Source organism: Nyctereutes procyonoides, unplaced genomic scaffold, assembly GCF_905146905.1.
Source record: "Nyctereutes procyonoides isolate TBG_1078 unplaced genomic scaffold, NYPRO_anot_genome, whole genome shotgun sequence".
NCBI classification, from domain to species: Eukaryota; Metazoa; Chordata; class Mammalia; order Carnivora; family Canidae; genus Nyctereutes; species Nyctereutes procyonoides.
Genome location: NW_026575122.1, coordinates 12,728,209 through 12,749,043, shown reverse-complemented (window position 1 = coordinate 12,749,043; position 20,835 = coordinate 12,728,209). Strand labels below are relative to the sequence as shown.

Here is a 20,835-nt window from a genome sequence, read left to right as displayed (position 1 = left end):
CCATTGCAAAATGGTCACACAGTAAGTCTAGTTACCATGGAAAGTCACCTTACAAAGTTAATAAAGTATCGTTGACTATATTCCCCACGCTGTACCTTTACATCCTCCTGGTTTACCTATTTTATAGCTGAAAGTTTGTATTTCTTAATCCATTTCAACCCTGCCTCCAGTCCTCCCTGTCCTCTGGCAACCACCAATCTGTTCTCTATATCTGAGTCTGGATTTCTTTTTTCTTTTTGGATTCCACATTTAAGTGAAATCATGCAGTATTTGTCTTTCTCCGTCTGACTTATTTTACCTAGCATAATATCCAGAAGGTCCATCCATGTTGTCACAAATAGCAAGATTTCGTTCTTTTTTATGGCTGAGGAGTATGTCATTATACACACATATGCCACATCTTCTTTATCTATTCACCCATTGATGGACATTTAGACTGTGTCCAAGTCTTGGCTATTGTAAATGATACTGCAATGAAATGAACGTCAGGGTGCACATATTTTTTTGAAATAATGTTTTCATTTTCTTTGGGCAGATACCCAGTAATAGAATTGCTGGATCATATGGTATTTCTATTTTTAGTTTTTTTGAGGAAGCTCCATACTGTTTTCCACAGTGGCTGCACCCACTTACAGTCCCGCTGACAATACATGAAGGTTCCCCTTTCTCCACATTCTTGTCAACATTTTTTTTTGTCTTTTTAGTAAGTCCTTCTGATAGATGTGAGGTAATAACTCATCATAGTGTTGAACCACATTATACTTTATAACAGGACTGAGCCTAGGAAGGCAGTGGTCACATAGCTCACATCTGTGGGTTTGAGTCATATCATGAGTTCACTTTTTCATCTACTGGAAGTCTGCAACCTCTACCCATATTGCCACACAACATGGTTGGATTGAGCAGTTACTTAATTTCAATGAATTTTCCAAGGAGTTTCAAAGAAGTAGGAACTTGATAAAAATCCTGCCTTCTTTTCATACCCTTTCTGCCCAGTGAGACCATATAACCCTTACAAACAGAAAAGTACTACCAGTTGTTGACCCACGATTTTCTTCAACTATATGTTCGGAAGTCAAGCACTAAATGTCTTCATTCCCATCTTTAAAAGAGGTCAGCTGTTGTGTGGCATGGCTAGGAAGTCAGGGCGAGGAGCCCCTGGTCAGACTTCTCTCCCCTGCAGTCCCACTGTGTGTCTGCAATGGCCACTTCAGGTGTTTCTACTCCATTTCTCCAGACCTAACTGATGTTCTAAAAAGGCAGGTCAATTCAACACTCGACAACTAGTAGTTGATTCATGCCGTTATGTTGTGGGGGCTGGAGATACTTCACTGCAGAGGGAGAATAACATTTGCACCCTCATGAAATTTAGAGCCAGCCTACATTCAGCCTACGTGTGTAAATTTGGAGTCTCCTTTACTATCGCCTAATGGAATTCTTACAATAGATGAAAATCACTGGCCTGGTCTTTGACAGTCTTGTGTCTTTGGCCCTATCCTGTAACAACTTACTTTGTATATTATCCTCATGGTTTGGCCCTTTGCTTCTAGGATAGTCCACCAAAGAACTTGGAGGGGAAGTCTCTTTCTCTTTTCTTCTTCTGTATCCCAAATATTCCCCAAAATATTTATAAATTCTCTACATTAAAGAAATAACAGGACTTCTATGGACTTTCTGTTCTGAGTTAACTTAACATTGATGCTTCTAATCCTGAGATACATACCAAGAAGCCTGGAATCAACGTAGAAGATCAGCAGATTTGGCCAACATATGAGACAATTTTATTTGGAGAGGTTTTCATTAATTTCCCTTCCTCCTTCCCTCAGAATGAACATTTAAATGATTCTGCCAAGAATATCTTATTTTCTGGCATCACTACAGTATGACTAGTTTAGTCCTTGAACAGACTTTGTGGAAGTTGGGTGTTGAGTTGCTCTGAACAAGCCTGGAGTGATGTTAGGAAGATGGCAAGCTGAAAATGAGCATTACAGAAGGGATAAAACTATCTGAATACAATATGAGAAGATTCTATGATACTATGTTTTATGATATTATATTATTTCTTTTTTAATTTTTATTTATTTATGATAGTCATCACAGAGAGAGACAGAGAGAGAGAGAGAGGCAGAGACATAGGCAGAGGGAGAAGCAGGCTCCATGCACCGGGAGCCTGACGTGGGACTCGATCCCAGGTCTCCAGGATCACGCCCTGGGCCAAAGGCAGGCGCTAAACCGCTGCGCCACCCGGGGATCCCGATATTATATTATTTCTGAGTTACTTAAAAGATTTAGTTTTCTTTCCATCAATAAATATGTTAGTTAGAGCTCTTTTGGTTGTGAGGGAAATCAGGATCAACATATTAAGGTAAAGGGAGATATTTTATAAGTGAGTGTATTTATTTTGCTTGATTTGCTGGAGAAGTTAGATTTTTCTCCTTCCTTCTCTCAAAGGGCTAGCAAAAAGGCAGCTCCTCTATTCTGGAGGCCTGATGGGTCTATCCTTTGCTCTAGGAGAGGAAAAAAAAGGATCTTAAGAAGTTAGTTATTGAGATAATTTATGTCCAATAGTTTATCAATCTAAAGACACAATTTGATGGGCAGTGGCAAAGACATGCAGGGCGTAACCACCACCATTGTCATGATGTAGAACATCTCCATCACTGCCAAAGTTCTCAGATGCTCTTTGTGGTCAGGCCCCTCCTACCACCTGGCTCCCTGGCACCTCCTGGATGACCTTGTGTCATGGTTTTGCTTTGTGTGGCATTTCCTGTAAATGCACTCTGCGGCATCTATCTGTTTGTGTCTGACTTCTTTCACTTAGCATTGTGCTTTTGAGATCCATCCATATTCTTGCATATATCCGCTCTTCCTTCTCGTTGCTGAATCGAATTCTATTGTAGAGCTATGCAACAATTGTTTAAATTTGTTCACCAGCAGATAGATATTTGGGTTGTTTCTAGCTTTGAGCATAGTACATGACTTTGTGTGGCCTTACATTTTCATATCCAGAAGGTAGATAGATACCCAAGAAGACGACTGCTGAGTCACAAATTAAGTGCATATTTAATTTTAGAAGAAGCTGTCAAACTTTCCCAAAGTGGGTGTACCATTTGGCATCCCCCCAGCAATGTATGAGAGTTTCAATTGCTGTACATCCTTACCAACACTAGGTATTGTCAGTCTTTAATTCTTGTGAGCTCATAGGGGTATCTCAGTGTGGTGTCTTCCCCAGTTTTATTGAGCTATATTTCATTCATATCTTTGTATTAAATGTGTATAACATAATTTGATAAATGTCCATACTATGAAATGATTACCACAATGTCTAGTAACCATCCATCACCTCACATAGTTGTGTTTTTTCTTATGATGAGAACTTTCAAGAGCTATTCTCTTAGCAACTTTCAAATATACAATAAAGTATTTATTAACCATAGTCATCATGTTGCACATGACATCCCTGAACTTATTTATCTTATAACTGGAAGTTTGTAGCTTTTGATGCAGATGAAGCACTTTTATCCTGAGAGGTTTTGGTTGATCTTTCAAGGTTCCAAAATGTTGAGAAGTAAGTAACAAAAAAGAACCCTACAGTCAAGCCCATAGGGGGAAAAAAAAAACCAAAAAAAAAAAAAAAACCCAACCAAACAACTAGTATTAAAATGAGTTAAAGTAATAAAATAAAATTAGAAAATTAGTTATTGGAAGTAGAACTGGAAGACTGTGTACCTCAGGAAAATTATGAGAATTTTTTGAGATGATGGAGCTTTAAAGACATGCTTTTATATTAACTAAAGATATTCACAGTTGAAATTGCCAAGGTTGGCTTGATACCGTAACTTCAGTGTTTTAACTCCCCAGGGTAATTGGATCTCAGTGAAAACTTGATAGTTGAAGAATAACTGAAACATTCAGTTTATAAGGATATCTGACACTCCCTGCATATCTCGAAATTTAAACAAAATAACCTATAAATTGTGGAAAATGTTACTTTAGAAAAACCCAACTAATCTTAATCTTGGTAAATGTACACTTGGTTCTTAACACTTACCAGTGGCCAGAAAAGTGGAATACTCAAATTTATCCAACACAAAATTCTACAATTTAACCCACAGTGTCTCCCAGACACTAGGCATAGGAGCTGTTAGCAGTATCTTTTCATTTTGCCACGATCTGAAGAACTTGGCCTTTTCAGGATTGTGTTGAAGACACTACCAGATATTTCCTTCTTCTTTGAGAGTAAGCAGGCAAAGAACACTTTCTCGAAGGAGCAACTGGATTCCTTTCACAAGCTGCAGACCCTGGAGGCCGGTGGCAACAACTTCCTTTGCTCCTGTGAATTCCTGTCTTTCACTCAGGAGCAGCAGGCCCTGGCCGGGCTCCTGGTCGGCTGGCCAGAGGACTACCTGTTGACTCCCCCTCCTACGTGCGGGGCCAGTGGGTCGTGGCCACCTGGCTCCTGGTTTCTGAGTGCCACTGGGCAGCTCTGGTGGCCCCTGTGCTGTGTCCTGCTCCTGCTGGCCCAGGGGACTTCCCCCCCCCCCCCCCCCCCCCCCGCCCAGGGAGGTCTGTTATGATGCCTTTGTCTTACAGTGAGCACGATGCCTACTGGGTGGAGCACCTTCTGGTCCAGGAGCTGGAGCAATTCCACCCCCGGACTTTATTCCCGGCAAATGGATTATTGACAATATCCCTGACTCCATCAAGAAGAGCCACAAAACCATCCCTGTGCTTTCTGAAAACTTCACCCGTTTGATGAGAACAGTGAGTGATCTGCCATTCTCATTCTTCTGGAGCCCAAGGAGGAAAAAGGCCGCCCCCCAACAGAAGTGTTGGGGCTGAAGAACATTATTCTAGTCTTTTTTTTTTTAAATTCTATTTTATAAATGAAATATTCTCAGTTTTCAAAGCTTGGTTCTATGTGGATTTAGGGTTTTGCTGTTATTTCGCACAGGCAGTATTAATAGTACATTCTTCAAAAATTGCAGATGATTCATAAATCCATTCAGAATAGACAAATTTTGAAGAATGGGCATATGTGTTTACAAAGCTCTATAAAATAGTTCTGGGATTATGTTAGATTTTCAGTAAGTGATTTTTTTTTAAAGATTTTGTTTATTTATTCATAGAGACACAGAAAGAGAGAGGCAGAGACACAGGCAGAGGGAGAAGCAGGCTCCACGGAGGAAGCCCGATGCAGGACTCGATCCCGGGTCTCCAGGACCATACCCCAGGCTGCAGGCGGCATTAAACCACTGCGCCACCGGGGCTGCCCTCAGTAAGTGATTTTTGACAGGTGTACTTGCTATTATTTTATTTAACTATTGCAAGTCACTTTATACGAAAAGGAGACTGTGAATTTTGATGACTTCATTTTAGAATTTCAGCCACATGCTCAAAAATATAAATATCTACCAGAAGTTATCTTTTCCCAAACACGTTTTCATATTCTGCACTCATTTTCTGACCTCAACAAATCAGTTTTATAGTAAGTTGTAGAAAATCTTATGGGAAACAAAAAGCAGACTGACTAAAGAGTCTCAGAGTCTGATCTGGGTTTGTCACCCACGGAGCTGTGAGCCGTGCAACTTGAGACAAGTTCTCCAAGCACTTGAGCTGAAGGTGTAATAATATCAGAGCCATTTATTTCACATGTTATTATGAGATTCAGATGAAAAGACGTATTTGAAAGTGCTTTGGAAATGTTTATGAAGCTTTATGGTATACAGATAACACTGGCAATAACTTGTGGGTAAATAAATGAGTTCCACCTGACTTTGCCAGAACAGTCTAATTGGCTTTGGGATTGCAAAGCAATAATATCAATCGAGGCAGTTCAATTAAAGGCATATGGGGAAAGAACAGTGATTTTTTAGATTTGGCGGGGGCGGTATTGGAAAGTTTTCTTAGGTACACGCCTAAGAACTCATGAGGAAGAGAGGTGGGGATTTTGTAGTTACTTGAAAGTCATTTCAGAGAGCAATGTTCACAGCTACCTGTAGGGAAAATCAGGCCCCACCCTCTGAAGTTCACCTTCAGGCCTACGGATGAAGTTTGCCTGGATGCTGGAGCGGGTAATGAGGATTAGGGATGGGGACTAGGGCAAGACGTAGCACCCTGGATTTAGGGTAAAATTCTCATTCCAAATCTCAGCACTGCCCCATTTGCATGGCATTTCCTCCGTGTGAAGAGGAGCACGAGTGCTTCCTCGGCCTCAATTTGTAAGGATCAGGTGTACTTAGGAATAGAAGAAGCACTCTGTGAATACTACTAAGGCAGTTTGATTTTTTTTTTAAAGATTTTATTTATTTATTCATGAGACACACAGAGAGAGAGAGAGAGGCGGAGACCCAGGCAGAGGGAGACGCAGGCTCCATGCGGGGAGCCCGATGCGGGGCTCGACCCCGGGGCCCCAGGATCGCGCCCTGGGCCGCAGGCGGCGCCGGACCGCCGAGCCCCGGGCTGCCCGAGGCAGTTTGATCCTTAAGAGGTAGGTTGTCCCCCTTGTAAACATTCTTCACTAGTTTCTGTGACAACGAAGAAAAGCCGACCGAGACTTTTGGGAATGACGTGGAAAGACCGGGATGGAGCCGACGCAAGGTGGGGACCTGGACTCAGTGGGAGCTGCGGCGGGAGCCCCCCGGCGGCGGGACGGGGCTGCGCGGGCGCCGGTCGGCACCTCGGGGCGCTCCCCTCCCTCCCCCTCCCCCCTCCCGGCCGCGGGCAGGCGTCCTCACCCGCCGCTCGGGCAGAGCTCGGGTCGGTGGGTGCGGGCGGCGGCGGGCGGCGCAGGCGGGCCGCTGGACGGCGGAGGCCGGGCCCGGCGCGAGCACGAGTGGCGGCGGCGGCGGCGGATCTGGGCCCCAGGCCGCGCCCCAACCGAGGGGGCCTCGCCGCCGCCGCGCTTCCCGGCCCGCGGCCGCCGGAGCTCCGGGGGCGCCTGGGGAGCTCGCTCCGCCCGCGAAGCCTCCCCCCGCACCCCCCGCCGGACGCCCGCCCGCTGGCCCTCGGGGTCCCCGCCCCCGCCGGGAGGCACACCCGCCCTGCGCCCTGCGCCCTGCGCCCAACCCGCCGGGTGCGCCGCGTCCGGAGGCCGCTCGTCACCTCCCGGGTACGTCGGGCCGCTCGCCCCCCGCGCCCCCCGCGCCCCGCGGGGCCTCCCCGCGCCGCCCCCCGCCCGGGTGCGCTGGCGTCCAGGCGGGCCGGGCTTCCCCGCAGCGCCGCGGACGGCGGGGGGCGGAGAGGGCGCGGGGGGCGCGGGGGGGCGGCAGGGCAGGGGCCACGGGCCCCGAAGGACCGACGCTCTCGTAACCCCGAGCGCCCCCAGCGCCCCCCAGCGCTCGAGCGCCCGCAGAGCGCCCCCCCCGGCCCGCAGCGCTCCTCCCCGGCCCCCAGCGCCGCCCCCCCCGGCGCCCCCAGCGCCACCAGGGTCGGGTAAGGACTTTGGGGGGCGCGCTCGGGGCGGGGGCGGGCGCGGGGGCGTGTCTGCGCTCCCGGGTCACCACGGGGACCACACGGCGCAAACCGGGTATCATCACTGTGACTGAAAAGTGGGGAAGGGTCGGGATTCGGGGTGTGCCCAGGAGCCTCGCACCGCAACCCCAGCCCCGCCTCTGCGCGGCGGGGGGCGAGTGTGAGCGGGTGTGAGCGAGTGAAAATGCGAGAGCGTCCCCCTCCGCGTTCCTCCACCCTTGAAACGCCCGAGTTCTGACTCGTTGAGAAAGTAACTTCGAGCACGTAAGCTTAGACGAGTTCTTTAAGCAAGCATGCCCTGAAGGTCCCCCTCTAACTTCTCCAATTTCTTTAAATGAGAACTGTTGAGAACCTAGATGCAGCCCGCGGAGTGTTTTCACTGTTTTGTGTTTTTGGGGGGGGGGGGGGGGAGAGAGATTGATGGACTGATCGATGAGGCGTGAACAGCTCAGCTGGCTGAGATGGCGCTAATCTTGCGGAAGGTCTTGTCTGCGCTGTTACTAACTCACATCTTTACCAAAAAGCAACTGGTAGATTTGAAAGTAGAGACCAAAAAAAAAAAAAAAAAAAAAAAAAAAGGAAATGACATCCTATTTGAAAATGACTTATTCACCGATATTTTAAGTTTCTTCCTGTTCTAAGCAGAGAACATTTGCATCTTTAAACTTCTTTTTTTTCCATCTTTAAACTTCTTATGATGCACTTATTTTACAAAAATTGCCAGAAGGTTACAGCATGATTTGTACGTTTCTAAGCTATCAGTTAATTTTTTGCATTATTTTCTTTAAGAATTTGGCTTGGGTGGTTAGATATCTTGTTTTGATTTTTGTGATTGAGTACAATTTATGGTTAAAACAGAGTTGTATGATCTTTTATAAAGATTCCCTAATAAATATAAGTTGTATTTACTCCTCATCAAAAGACTTGCTTGGGGGATCCCTGGGTGGCCCAGCGGTTTGGTGCCTGCCTTTGGCCCAGGGCGTGATTCTGGAGTCCTGGGATCGAGTCCCCCCTCCGGCTCTGCGCATGGAGCCTGCTTCTCCCTCTGCCTGTGTCTCTACCACTCTCTCTCCTTCTCTCTCTGTATCTCATGAATAAATGAATAGAATCTTTAAAAAAGAAAAAACAAATTTTGTCTTGTCAAAATTCTGTTTACTCCCACATCATATAAAATTTATATTCCTTTTACCTCATACTAAAAAGAAATGCCTGAGCCTTTGAATGCTGTCTTCTTTCTTATTAATTATTAAATTTAAAAAATGCAATCATTGCTTCTTGCTGCCTACTCTTACCAGGTTTATTCTGCAAATTGCAGAAGAACATATGTTTTGGGGTACTTTCAGTGATAGACTAGGGCTAAAAATTCTTTTTTTTTTTTTTGTTTTTGAGTGTCTGAAAATGCCTACCTCACCTTTACTCTTGAATGATAATTTAAATGGGTATTGCCATCTAGATTGGCAGGTGTGTCTTCTTTGCCCTTGGAGAATACCATTACATTATTTTTGGGCAAAGTGAGGAATTTTTTTCTTTTTTTGCTGGAGATTCGATATTCATTTAAATTTAGCATCTTATTTTTTTCCCAATTTAAAAAAAACTTTGAGTTACTCTGTCTTTTGATAGTTGGACCCGTAGCAGCATACAAGATAGGCCTGGAGTTTTCATTTCTTATGGGGGATTTCTTGTAGGTTGGCTTTCAGCCAGGGCCAGAGGGCAGAGATATTTTTTAGATCCTTATTCACATTAGGGGCAGCTTTTTCCCTGCCTGTGTACTTTCAGTTCCTGACTGCACATTGGGCCCTGAGTCCCTTCTCCACTCCTGTTTCACCCAACAATCACAGCCCCAGCCCTGATGTGGGTATCTGGTTGTGGTTTTGCTGGGGGCCACAGGGCTTCAACTTCCTGTCAGTTCTCAATCAGTAGATGTGCACAGCACAATGCCAGGCTTACCGGTCAGACTGCTGTCTTTTCCTGGATCTCAGACCAGTAATGCCTCAGCATTTTGTTACTTTTCTGAATTCTCTCTCTCTTTTTTTTTTAGATTTTATTTATTTACTCACAAGAGACACAGAGAGGCAGAAGGAGAAGCAGGCTCCTTGCAGGGAGCCCAATGCGGGACTTGATCCCAGGACCCTGAAATCATACCCTGAGCTGAAGGCAGACACTCAACCACTGAGCCCCAAGGTGCCCCAATTTTCTGAATCTTTAAGCAGATGATTTTATATTTTGTCTAGACCTACCAACCTCATTAGGTATGACTCCATTCAGTCTAACTGGAGCCATTGCTCTTCTGTTTCTCAGTGCCATGCCATTGCATAGAGGGGAAATGGCAGGAGACAGATAAGACTCTCATCTTCAGTGTCAGATTGGTAGTGGTAGTTTTAATACCATTAATAATTAATATTTACTGAAAAGTTACCATGCAGTAGGTACCATGTAATACGTGGATGAACATAGCCCAAGATCCCTGCTCTGATTAATTTTACAGTTTAAAGACAAAAGGCTAGGAAAAATTTAAAAATAGATTTATCTGACCTTTAAATATTAGCTGGAAGCTTGTATAGATTTCTTAAGATTTGTGCTATTTATTACAAAATGATCAACTAAATTTTGGTTGCCCAGTACAGTAATACTAAGATGATTTTTTTTTCAATAATGGATTCAGCAGAAAGACAGTGGGATAAATATAGTACCAAACAGTATTCTTTTTTTTAATAAATTAATTTTTATTGGTGTTCAATTTACCAACATACAGAATAACACCCAGTGCTCATCCCGTCAAGTGTCCCCCTCAGTGCCCGTCACCCATTCACCCCCACCCCCCGCCCTCCTCCCCTTCCACCACCCCTAGTTCATTTCCCAGAGTTAGGAGTCTTTATCCAAACAGTATTCTTATCTCAACTTACCCCTGTCACTTTTAGAGGTGGGGACAATGTTGGATCTATGTTCTTTATGGGTTAGTTTCCATTGCTTGCTATTTTTTGCTCTTCTCCTTGTCATTATTTTGCTTCCTTTAGTACCTGGTTGGGTTTTTTTTATGGTGTACTGGACATTCACTTTGAAACATTTTTTGTAGGAAGAAATTTGAAGCCTCAAATAGTAGTATTCTCTTCTAGAGAAAATTTCCCTTTGTTTCTGCAGGTATCTGAGCACTAGAATTCCAGAAATCATCCTAATCCCTTTTCAGAGCCTGAGACTGCCTGAGCCATCCAGATAAGTCAGAACTGTGCTACAATCTGTGTAAGGGCTCAGTTTCCCTTGGTTCAGTTCTGCCTTTCCATCTGTGATTGCCCCAGACCTTAACCTTACATATACTCTGTGTCCTTCAGCCTGTCAGAGTGTTGTATGGCCTATTGGATGAGGCTTACTATATTCAAGGTGGTGGAAGACAAGATTGAAAATATTGGCTGAGAACTGGAAACTATAAAAAATGACATACAGATGGAGAAAAGAACCAAATAGAAGTTAAATAGGTGAGAATGGCAGTAACTGCAAAATATAAATGCTGTGGCTGGATCTAACAGTAGATTAAACACAGCTGAAGAGAAGAGAATAAACTGGAAAGTAGATCAGAAGGAAATATTGAGACTGAAACTTGAAGAAGTGAAATATAGAAAGAACAGAAGAGAAGGAGGCCTGGAAAATAGAGCTAAACTAGAGCTTAGATGAAAATTTATGACCTTAAATGTATATATTAGACATGAAGAATGGCTGACGATTAATGAGCAGGTGTCTACCTTAAGAAATTAGAATAGGAACAATAAAATAAATCTAGAGGAAGCAGAAGGAAGGCAATAGTAATTTAAGAATAGAAATTCATGGAATAGAAAGGAAATAGAGGATCTATAAAATGAGAAGCTGGTTTTTGAAAATACTAGTAAAAAATGATAAACCGCTGACAGTGAAGACAATCATAAGGCACAAAAAACTCATCTAAGTTATAAGACAAGACATTAAAATAGTAAGATGATATTCTAAGTAACTATGTCAGTAAATTTGCAAATTTAAAAGAAAATGTTCAATCCCTTGAAAAACACATTTTACCAAAGCTGACAGATGATGAAGAAGAAAATCTGAATAGTTTCATAGCTGTTAAGTATATTTAATGTATTTTATAAAAACAAGATAAATGTACAAATAATAGCAATAAATCTTGCAGGCTCAGAAGGTGGCATTGGTGAATTCTACCCACAGAAAAGAAAGGAAATGTATAGGGCAATTTTACTCTGAATATAGATGCAAACGTTCTAAAGGAAATATCAGTAAACAAATATACCCAGTAAAATATAAAAAAGGATAATATGTCCAGACTAACTTGGGTTTCTTCTGAACAATTCAACATTGTCTCAACACTAAATTGATTAATGTGAGGAAACCTGTGTTATCTCAATAGATATAGGAAGACAAAAAAAATTTAATAAAGGTCAACATTCACTAATCAAGAAAACAAAGGTATACGGATTGGAAAAATAATAAAGAGAATAGCTTCCTGATAATATAAAAAAAGGCTTTTAAAACAGACCACAAAATCACTACTAAGAAACAAAATAGAAAATGTTTAAGAACATCTGTTCATCAAAAGATTCCACCAAGAAAGTGAAAAGGAAAGCCACACAGTGGAAGAAGAGAGAGGCATACCTTGTTTTATTGCATGTGGCAGATACTGTGGTTTTTTGTTTTTTGTACAAATTCAAGGCATGTGACGACCCTGTGTTGAGCAAGTCTGTTGCTGTCATTTTTCCAACAGCACTTGCTCACTTTGTATCTCTGTGTCACATTTTGGTAATTCTGGCCGTATTTCTAACTTTAGTATATTTATTATGATGATCTGTGATCAGTGATAATGACTCACTGAAAGCTCAGATGATGGTTAGCATTCATTAGCAATAAATCCTTTTTAAATGAAGGTGTGTACTTGTTTTTGGACATTGCACATTTAACAGACTACTGTGTAGTACAAACATAGCTTGTGTGTGCACTGGGAAACTAGAAAATTCATTTGACTCTCTGTATTGTAATAGCCATTTTATTGTGGTGGAGCCAGACCCACAATATCTCTCAGCAATGCCTGTATTTGTAACACATGTATCTTCCGTTTTGAGAGTATACATTTTTATTTTCATATGTATTTAATATTTATAATAATTATTATGTTATAATAGCAACAACCCAATAGAAAACAGTAGGCCAAAAACTGAAAGAGGCACATTACAACTGAGATTCCAAATGATCATACGCAATATGATCCTATGTGCAGATGTTCAGGCTCATTATTAGTCCAGGAAATGAAATTTAGACAACAGAGAGATTACACTACCTACCTACCAAAATCGCTAAAATTAAAAAGACTGGCAGTACTAAGTGGTAGCAAGATAGAAAGCAGTTGGAACTCTCATACAGTGCTGATGGAAACGCAAACTATGGTTTATCCATACTAGGAAACACTGTGATCTATTGGAAAAGAATCAGAAAAGTCTCTATATGTGAACATAGAAAGATGTCAAGTTATGCTGTTAGGTGAGAAGTGAAAGTCTAGAATAATTATGCATGGTAGGTATGGCCCCATTTATCTAAAAGAGACAGGAGGGGGTGCAAAGCAGTTGCATTGGTGTGGCCATAAAGATTCTGGCTGCAAGAGCTATTAAATTTCCAAACCAAGTATGTATTAATATTATTTGTGTTTTAATATCTGTTCCTACAAATTATACAGCCTAGGCCTTTATAACCTCAGATTCTGTGGGTGTGGAAAATTAATTTTACCCATAAAAAGTTTTGTTCTTGGGGTTACATTTTTTTAAAAAAAAATTTGTACAGTTTATGTAGTGAGCAAATACAGACAAAGGAGTACAAAGCATAAGGAATGAGAGAGCTGAATAGAGCCAAAGAGGGATGCAGGGCCCAGAAAGAGGGCAGAGCGAGCGAGCGAGCGAGCAAGAGAGCTGGATTCATGACTGGAAGGAAACCAGCAGTGGTGGAGAGCGTGCAAACAGCTTTATTTCCCCCTCATTCATCTGAATAGCCCATCCAGACTAGGGCACTGCTTTCTGCACTTCTCTGGAGGAAGAGAAGGTTCTGATGGTTGGTCTGATTGTCCCTCGGCCCAGCAAACCACCTTGCTCTCCCTGGAGTTCCCAGCATCCCTCCTGCCTGCTAGTAGTTAAGTGTCAGACAAGCTGGAGGAGCATGGGAACTTTTTCTTTTGTCACTGGAGCTGTGTTCAGTGAATAGTTGTCCCACAAAAGCTGTGGTTGGGCTCTGTGACATCTCTAACTCATGGGGGCACCGAGGCAGGAAAAGAGTATGCTTATATCCAAGAAGGCTTGAAGCGCAGGAGTAGGTGATTGTAAATCCATACGGTTAAGCCTAGCTCATTTTTTTTTAGATTTATTTATTTATTTATTTATTTATTTGGGAGAGGGAGGGAGAACATGAGCATGAGTGGGAGGTGGGGTGAGGCAGAGGAAGAGGGAGAGAAGCAGACTCCCTGCAAACCTGGAGCCCATTGCAGGGCCTGATCTCAAGACCCTGAGATCGTGACCTGAGCCAAAGCCAAGAGTTAGATGCTGAACTGATTGAGCCACTCAGATGGTAGAGGGCTTCTAGGTCTTGGCACAGGGGCAAGATCCCTGTGCTCATGTTGCTGGATGCACCAGGGAATCCATTTTTTAATCCCCATGCATGCATTCCATTTGCCTTTCTGTTATTTCCTGGTAGGTAGGGGTGTGTGTGTGTGTGTGTGTGTGTGTGTGTGTGTGTGTGTGTGTGTGAGATGCCTTACAGAACATTTCTCAGGAACTGGAATCATGATAAACTGTCAAACACAATCACTCATTTGAACCTGAACCTCTTTTATTTGTAGGTTGGATCACTGGACAATGTCACGCGTTTTGTGGACAGTGTGGGTTTTGGGGGCTGTAACCAACCTCTCCAAGGAAAAGGCCCCTGACCAGTCTTCTTCTCTGTCCTGTGACCCCTCTGGTGTCTGCGATGGACACTCCAGATCTTTGAACTCCATGCCCTCAGGGCTCACAGCAGCTGTGAGAAGCCTTGACCTCTCCAACAATGAGATCACCTACATTGGCAACAGTGACCTTCGGGGCTGTGTGAACCTCAAGGCTCTGAGGCTGGAGTCTAATGGAATTAACACAATAGAGGAAGATTCTTTTTTTTCCCTGTGGAGTCTTCAACATTTGGACTTATCTTATAACCTCTTATCTAACTTATCATCCTCATGGTTCAGGCCCCTTTCTTCCTTGAAGTTCTTAAATCTACTGGGAAATCCCTACAAATCACTTGGGGAAACACCTCTTTTTTCTCAGCTCACAAATCTGCGAATTCTCAAAGTAGGAAATATCTACAGCTTCACTGAGATTCAGGATAAGGATTTTGCTGGGCTAACCTTTCTTGAGGAACTGGAGATCGATGCTTCAAATCTCCAGAGGTATGAGCCAAAGAGTTTGAAATCGATTCAGAACATCAGCTATCTGGCCCTCCGTATGAAGCAGCCTGTTTTACTGGTGGAGATTTTTGTAGATCTTTCCAGTTCCTTGAAACATTTAGAACTGAGAGATACTCATTTGGACACTTTCCACTTTTCAGAGGCATCCATCAATGAAACACATACGTTGGTTAAAAAGTGGACATTTAGAAATGTGAAAGTCACCGATAGAAGTTTTACTGAGGTTGTGAGACTGTTGAATTATGTTTCTGGAGTGTTAGAAGTAGAGTTTGAGGACTGTACCCTTTATGGGCTCGGTGATTTTGACATACCTGATGTGGACAAAATTAAAAATATAGGTCAGATAGAGACACTAACAGTACGGAGGTTGTATATTCCACACTTTTACTCATTTTACGATATGAGTAGTATATATTCACTTACAGAAGGTGTTAAAAGAATCACAGTAGAAAGCAGTAAGGTCTTTCTGGTTCCTTGCTCACTTTCACAACATTTAAAATCACTAGAATATTTGGATCTCAGCGACAATTTAATGGTTGAAGAATACTTGAGAAACTCAGCCTGTCAGCATGCTTGGCCCCTCCTGCAAACCTTAATTTTAAGGCAAAATCGTTTGAAATCCTTAGAGAAAACTGGAGAAACTTTGCTTACTTTGAAAAACCTGGTGAACCTTGATATTAGTAAGAATAATTATCTTTCTATGCCTGAAACTTGTCAGTGGCCAGAAAAGCTGAAGTGTTTGAACTTATCCGACACAAGAATGCAAAGTATAACCCGTTGCATCCCCCGGACACTGGAAATTTTAGATGTTAGCAATAATAATCTCGAGTCATTTTCCCTGATTTTGCCACAACTCAAAGAACTTTCTATTTCCAGAAATAAGTTGAAGACTCTACCAGATGCCTCCTTCTTACCCACCTTACAAATTATGAGAATCAGCAGAAACACAATAAACGCTTTCTCGAAGGAGCAACTGGATTCCTTTCACAGGCTGCAGACCCTGGAGGCCGGTGGCAACAACTTCCTTTGCTCCTGTGAATTCCTGTCTTTCACTCAAGAGCAGCAGGCCCTGGCCGGGCTCCTGGTCGGCTGGCCAGAGGACTACCTGTGTGACTCCCCCTTCTACGTGCGGGGCCAGCGGGTCGGGACCGCCCGGCTCCCGGCTTCTGAGTGCCACCGGACAGCTCTGGTGGCCGCCGTGTGCTGTGTCTTGCTCCTGCTGGTCCTGCTCACGGCGGGGGCGTGCCACCGTTTCCACGGGCTGTGGTACCTGAGAATGCTGTGGGCCTGGCTCCAGGCCAAAAGGAAGCCCAGGAAAGCCCCCTCCAGGGACGTCTGTTATGACGCCTTTGTGTCTTACAGTGAGCATGATTCCTACTGGGTGGAGAACCTTCTGGTCCAGAAGTTGGAGCACTTCAACCCCCCGTTCAAGTTGTGCCTTCACAAGCGGGACTTTATTCCCGGCAAATGGATTATTGACAATATCATTGACTCCATCGAGAAGAGCCACAAAACCATCTTTGTGCTTTCTGAAAACTTTGTGAAGAGCGAGTGGTGCAAGTACGAGCTGGACTTCTCCCATTTTCGCCTCTTTGATGAGAACAACGATGCTGCCATCCTCATTCTTCTGGAGCCCATTGAGAAAAAGGCCATCCCCCAGCGATTCTGTAAGCTGCGGAAGATAATGAACACCAAGACGTACCTGGAGTGGCCCACCGACGATGCTCAGCGGGAAGGGTTTTGGTTAAATTTGAGAACAGCAATAAAATCCTAGATTCCTTCATGAAAGGCTAGTCTGGGCCTGGCCTTCATATCACTGGTTGTAGCTAAGTCCGCTCTGACACAGTTGTCTCTCAACTACATGAACGCACTGTCCTTTACAGACTTGCTTACTAAAGCCACTACTACTGTTCATATTTTGTCTAGAGTGCTCTTTTATAAAAACTACCAGATGGGAAAGAAGAGGTTCTTGGTTTTTTCCTTATCCTATGAGATAATCATGATCCAAGTCCACTGTTGACATCAGAATTATCTGTAGTCATTGGCTTAGTTCATCAGGAAATAGCATCAATCAGCAGCCTTGCTGATAAGATAAGCAGCCGATTAACACACATTTTGTATGTTATATGATTATATATGGTATTCTTATTAAAGTCAGCTAGAGAAAAGAAAATGTCATTAAGAAAATCATAAATCTGGGGATCCCTGGGTGGCTCAGTGGTTTAGCACCTGCCATTGGCTTGGGAAGTGATCCTGGAGTCCCAGGATCGAGTCCAGGGATCGAGTCCCACATCGGGCGCCCTGCATAGAGCCTGCTTCTCCCTCTGCCTGTGTCTCTGCCTCTCTCTCTCTCTGTCTCCCATGAATGAATAAAATCTTTAAAAAAAATCATAAATCTGCATAAATGGACCCATGCAGTTGAAATCAGTGTTGTTCAAGGGCCAAGTGTAAATAAAATACTCAATTTAGAGGATTTCCAAAGAAGCTCCCACATCCCTGAGTCTGATCTTCCATCAGCATTTAATTCCATGTGAAGTTCTGATTAGTTTCTAGTTACCCCGTCTTCTAATCTATTTCCTCTGAAGCATCATGTTTTCTTCTTCTGAAAAAGTCTTATTTGATTCTAAAAAAGGCTCCTTTTCTCCCTCTGAACATTTACAAAAGCGCATGTGGGCTAAATAGATTTTTAGGCGAATATATACCCAGTGATTCCTCAAAATGACCCAAAAAATAGTGGATACACAATAATTTAAAGATAGATAGTACTTCCACGTGTTAATCTTTATGATCTAGAGTTAATACTACATTATATTTAATGCAATTAATTAGGCTAGAGCTATTTCCTGATTCAACGCAAATTTCTTCTTAAGATGGGAGCCACCTGCGACAGGACTGGAACTTCCTCTGGCCTGCTCAGTTTGTAGACAGAACTGGGTCTGTGTGGTTGATTGGCCTCTCAGGTCAGAAAAATCTGGGTCAGTAGAAGCATATCTCTGGGCAAGTCACTTAACTGACCCCAAATATTTTTCTGCCCTTACAGCAGGAACACTAATATCTACATCATGTGGGTGTGAATGTACAGTTGGGTAGGCTAACCACGGAGTGCGTGCCCCTCACTTACCATTCCCTCTGGATGGGTGGGGAGGGCGGAGGGACCAAGCCTCTGAGAATAAGAACCATGGATGATGCTCACATGAGGTAACAGCAATGCCTGTAGTAGGTGTTTGCTATTATTTTTTTTCCTGAGATGCAATTCATCTTTTTATAGATCATAATCTGTGAATGCAGAAATTTCTATTAGGGGTACAAGGTTTGCCACAGGGACCCCGTTTTTCACAGAAAAATATCCCAGGAAAATAAGTGCATAGTTTCTGGGGAAAGTCAAAGAGTGTTTCTTCTCTCTCATACCACTCTCTGGGAGAGTGTTATGGAGGAAATAGTAGCCAGCCTAAGAAAAACAATGGACGAGTTCAGGGGAAGGAAATGAGGTGCTACAGAAACAAAAGACAATAATGGACTTTTTGCTTTATTTCTCTATATCCTACATTTAAGCACAATGTTAATTACCATGAGAACCAGACAAATTTAACATGAATTTGGTCCGTAGATTTAATTTAAATAATCTAGACAGCAAGAGAAAGAGCTCTGTAGTTGGTTGGTAGATTGAAAGTAATGTTATAAAAATAATCTTTATTTTTCTTATCACAGATGTTTTCTTTTTAAAAGACTTATTTATTTATTCATGAGAGAGAGAGAGAGAGAGAGAGAGAGAGGCGGAGACAGAGGCAGAGGGAGAACAGGCTCCATGCCGGGAGTCTGATATGGGACTCGATCCCGGGTCTCCAGGGTCACTCCCTGGGCCAAAGGCAGGCACTAAACTGCTGAGCCACCCAGGGATCCCCTCATCACAGATGTTAAACACATTCACTGTAGACATTTTGGGAAAGAGATAAGAGCCTATAAAGAAAGAATTATTCTTATCCCTTCACCTTGGGATAACCACTGGTAACTGTATTATATAGCTCACCATAATTTATATATATATATATATATATATATATATATATATATATATCTTCACGAAATTGGGATTAGATTTTAAATACCTAAACTATAAAGAAAATAGCATCTTTATTTTGTGTGTGTTTGAAGTTGTTTAGGGATTATCCAACATTTCTGAACTTCAAGGGTCGTTCAGAACTCCATGCAGATACATACTGGTTTACCTGCCCAGAGTTCTAAAGGGTTCTAAAGGCTACCCTCATGCAGTTGCTGTCCATAAAAGATAAATGGGAGGGGCGTCTGGATGGCTCTGTTGGATAAGCACCCAACTCTCGATTTTGGCTCAGGTCATGGTCTCAGGGTCATGAGATTGAGCCCCACGTTGGGCTCCATGCTCACTGCAGTCTGCTCGAGATTCTCTCTCTCTCTGTCTCCTTCTACTCCTCCTCCCACTCTCTCTCTTAAAAAAAATAAAGATAATTGGGAAATACATCAGAGATCAATTTAAGGGCTCCTTCTTTTATAGAAGAAAAAACATGTTAGCTAATACTTTAGCCAACAATGAGGTCTTTTGTCAGTAAACTATAAGCTCAGGGATCTTGTTTTATCTCCTTAAACCAGGGTTAAATCTAATAATCTAGATCGTGGACCAATCATAATACTGAAGCATTGAGCAGTTTCAAGAAGGCAAATTACCAACAGGTAAAGATCTTAGCATGAGTTTTCTTCATTACAACTGTGATAAGGCTTTGAATAGCATTAAGTGCATTGCCTGTGTTTCTGACAATAGGTGTGCTTCCCTGTCTACTTCCTGTAAGTGTAATGTCTCCAGGTAACGAGAACAGATGTCTGATATTAGGCATACAGTGGTGGCTGTTTAGTAACTCGCCAGCAATTAAAAACAAATACGTTTGGGGAGGCCAATGTATTGTTCTTAATTCTTTCTGACTGTTCTTTCCTATTTTATTAATTTTGTCCCTTCCTGCTGGATTAATTAATTAATCCATTCTCCTTTTAAAAAAGATTTTATTTATTTATTCATGGGAGACATACAGAGAGAGGCAGAGACACAGGCAGAGGGAGAAGCAGGCTCCATGTGGGAAGACCGATGCGGGACTCGATCCCAGGACCCCCGGATCACAATCTGAGTCAAAGACAGATGCTCAACCCCTGAGCCAACCAGGCGCCCCTAATTCATTCTTTCAACAAATATTTATTGAGTGCCTATTAGGTAACAGGCACTACTCTGAGTGCTGGACATAAAATAGGGAACTAAATAGATCAAATCCTCTGCCTTTATGGAGGGGAAGACAAATAAAAAAATAAATGTATGTTATGATTTCAGGTATTGATAAGTGCTATGAAGAAAATAAAAGAGTACAGCAAGAGAGTGATGTCACGCATGTGTGTGTGTGTGTGTGTGTGCGTGTGTGTGTGAACGGAGTGGCACAGAAGAAGAGAGTGGTTCTCCCCTTCTTTAGTGCAGCCCTTGGATGGGTCAGGTGCACTTGGCAGGCCCAGCAAATGCAGTGCACGTCTGGCTCATTGAATGGGCTGTGGCACCTAATGCCAGACATTTCCAGAATAACACCCTCCAAGCCAAAGGGCTCTATGTCACCAAAGCTGTCACGTGGTGACAAGCAGAGAGCAGAGAAGACCTTATCCTTAAACTGTAGTTTACATAACAACTCTGCCTACTTCTTTGAAGACGTTGAATTGATCAGAAGATCCTAGTTATAGCTAAATGCTGTAGTAAGAAGTACCTTATCAGCCACATTAGAGATAGCAGGTCCATGGTGGGTTTAACAAATGGGCTGCACGCATGGATTAGAAAACGATCACATTGGGAAAGATGCAAAGGATGCTGTGTTTGTTTATGCTGTTGCTCACGTTAAAATCAAACA

At 42.9% G+C, this 20,835-nt stretch overlaps 1 protein-coding gene across 3 annotated transcripts; it reads left to right on the top strand.

Annotated features, from left to right (window-relative positions):
- Positions 1-6,431: 6,431 nt before the first annotated feature.
- On the top strand, positions 6,432-16,841 carry TLR2 (toll like receptor 2). 3 transcript variants are annotated; one of them, XM_055336245.1, is made up of 2 exons: positions 6,432-6,490; positions 14,330-16,841. In XM_055336245.1, exon 2 carries the CDS (start codon positions 14,346-14,348, stop codon positions 16,701-16,703), a length of 2,358 nt encoding a protein of 785 aa, XP_055192220.1. In that variant the 5' UTR covers positions 6,432-6,490; positions 14,330-14,345; the 3' UTR covers positions 16,704-16,841. The 3 variants fall into 3 exon arrangements, with proteins under 3 accessions (XP_055192220.1, XP_055192219.1, XP_055192221.1); XM_055336244.1 differs by lacking the exon at positions 6,432-6,490 and adding an exon at positions 7,058-7,111; XM_055336246.1 differs by lacking the exon at positions 6,432-6,490 and adding an exon at positions 7,376-7,434.
- Positions 16,842-20,835: the final 3,994 nt, after the last annotated feature.

What these genes read in the sequence shown, in the direction of transcription:
- TLR2 (XM_055336245.1), top strand. Translation starts at nt 14,346, where the DNA reads ATGTCACGCGTTTTGTGGACAGTGTGGGTTTTGGGGGCTGTAACCAAC.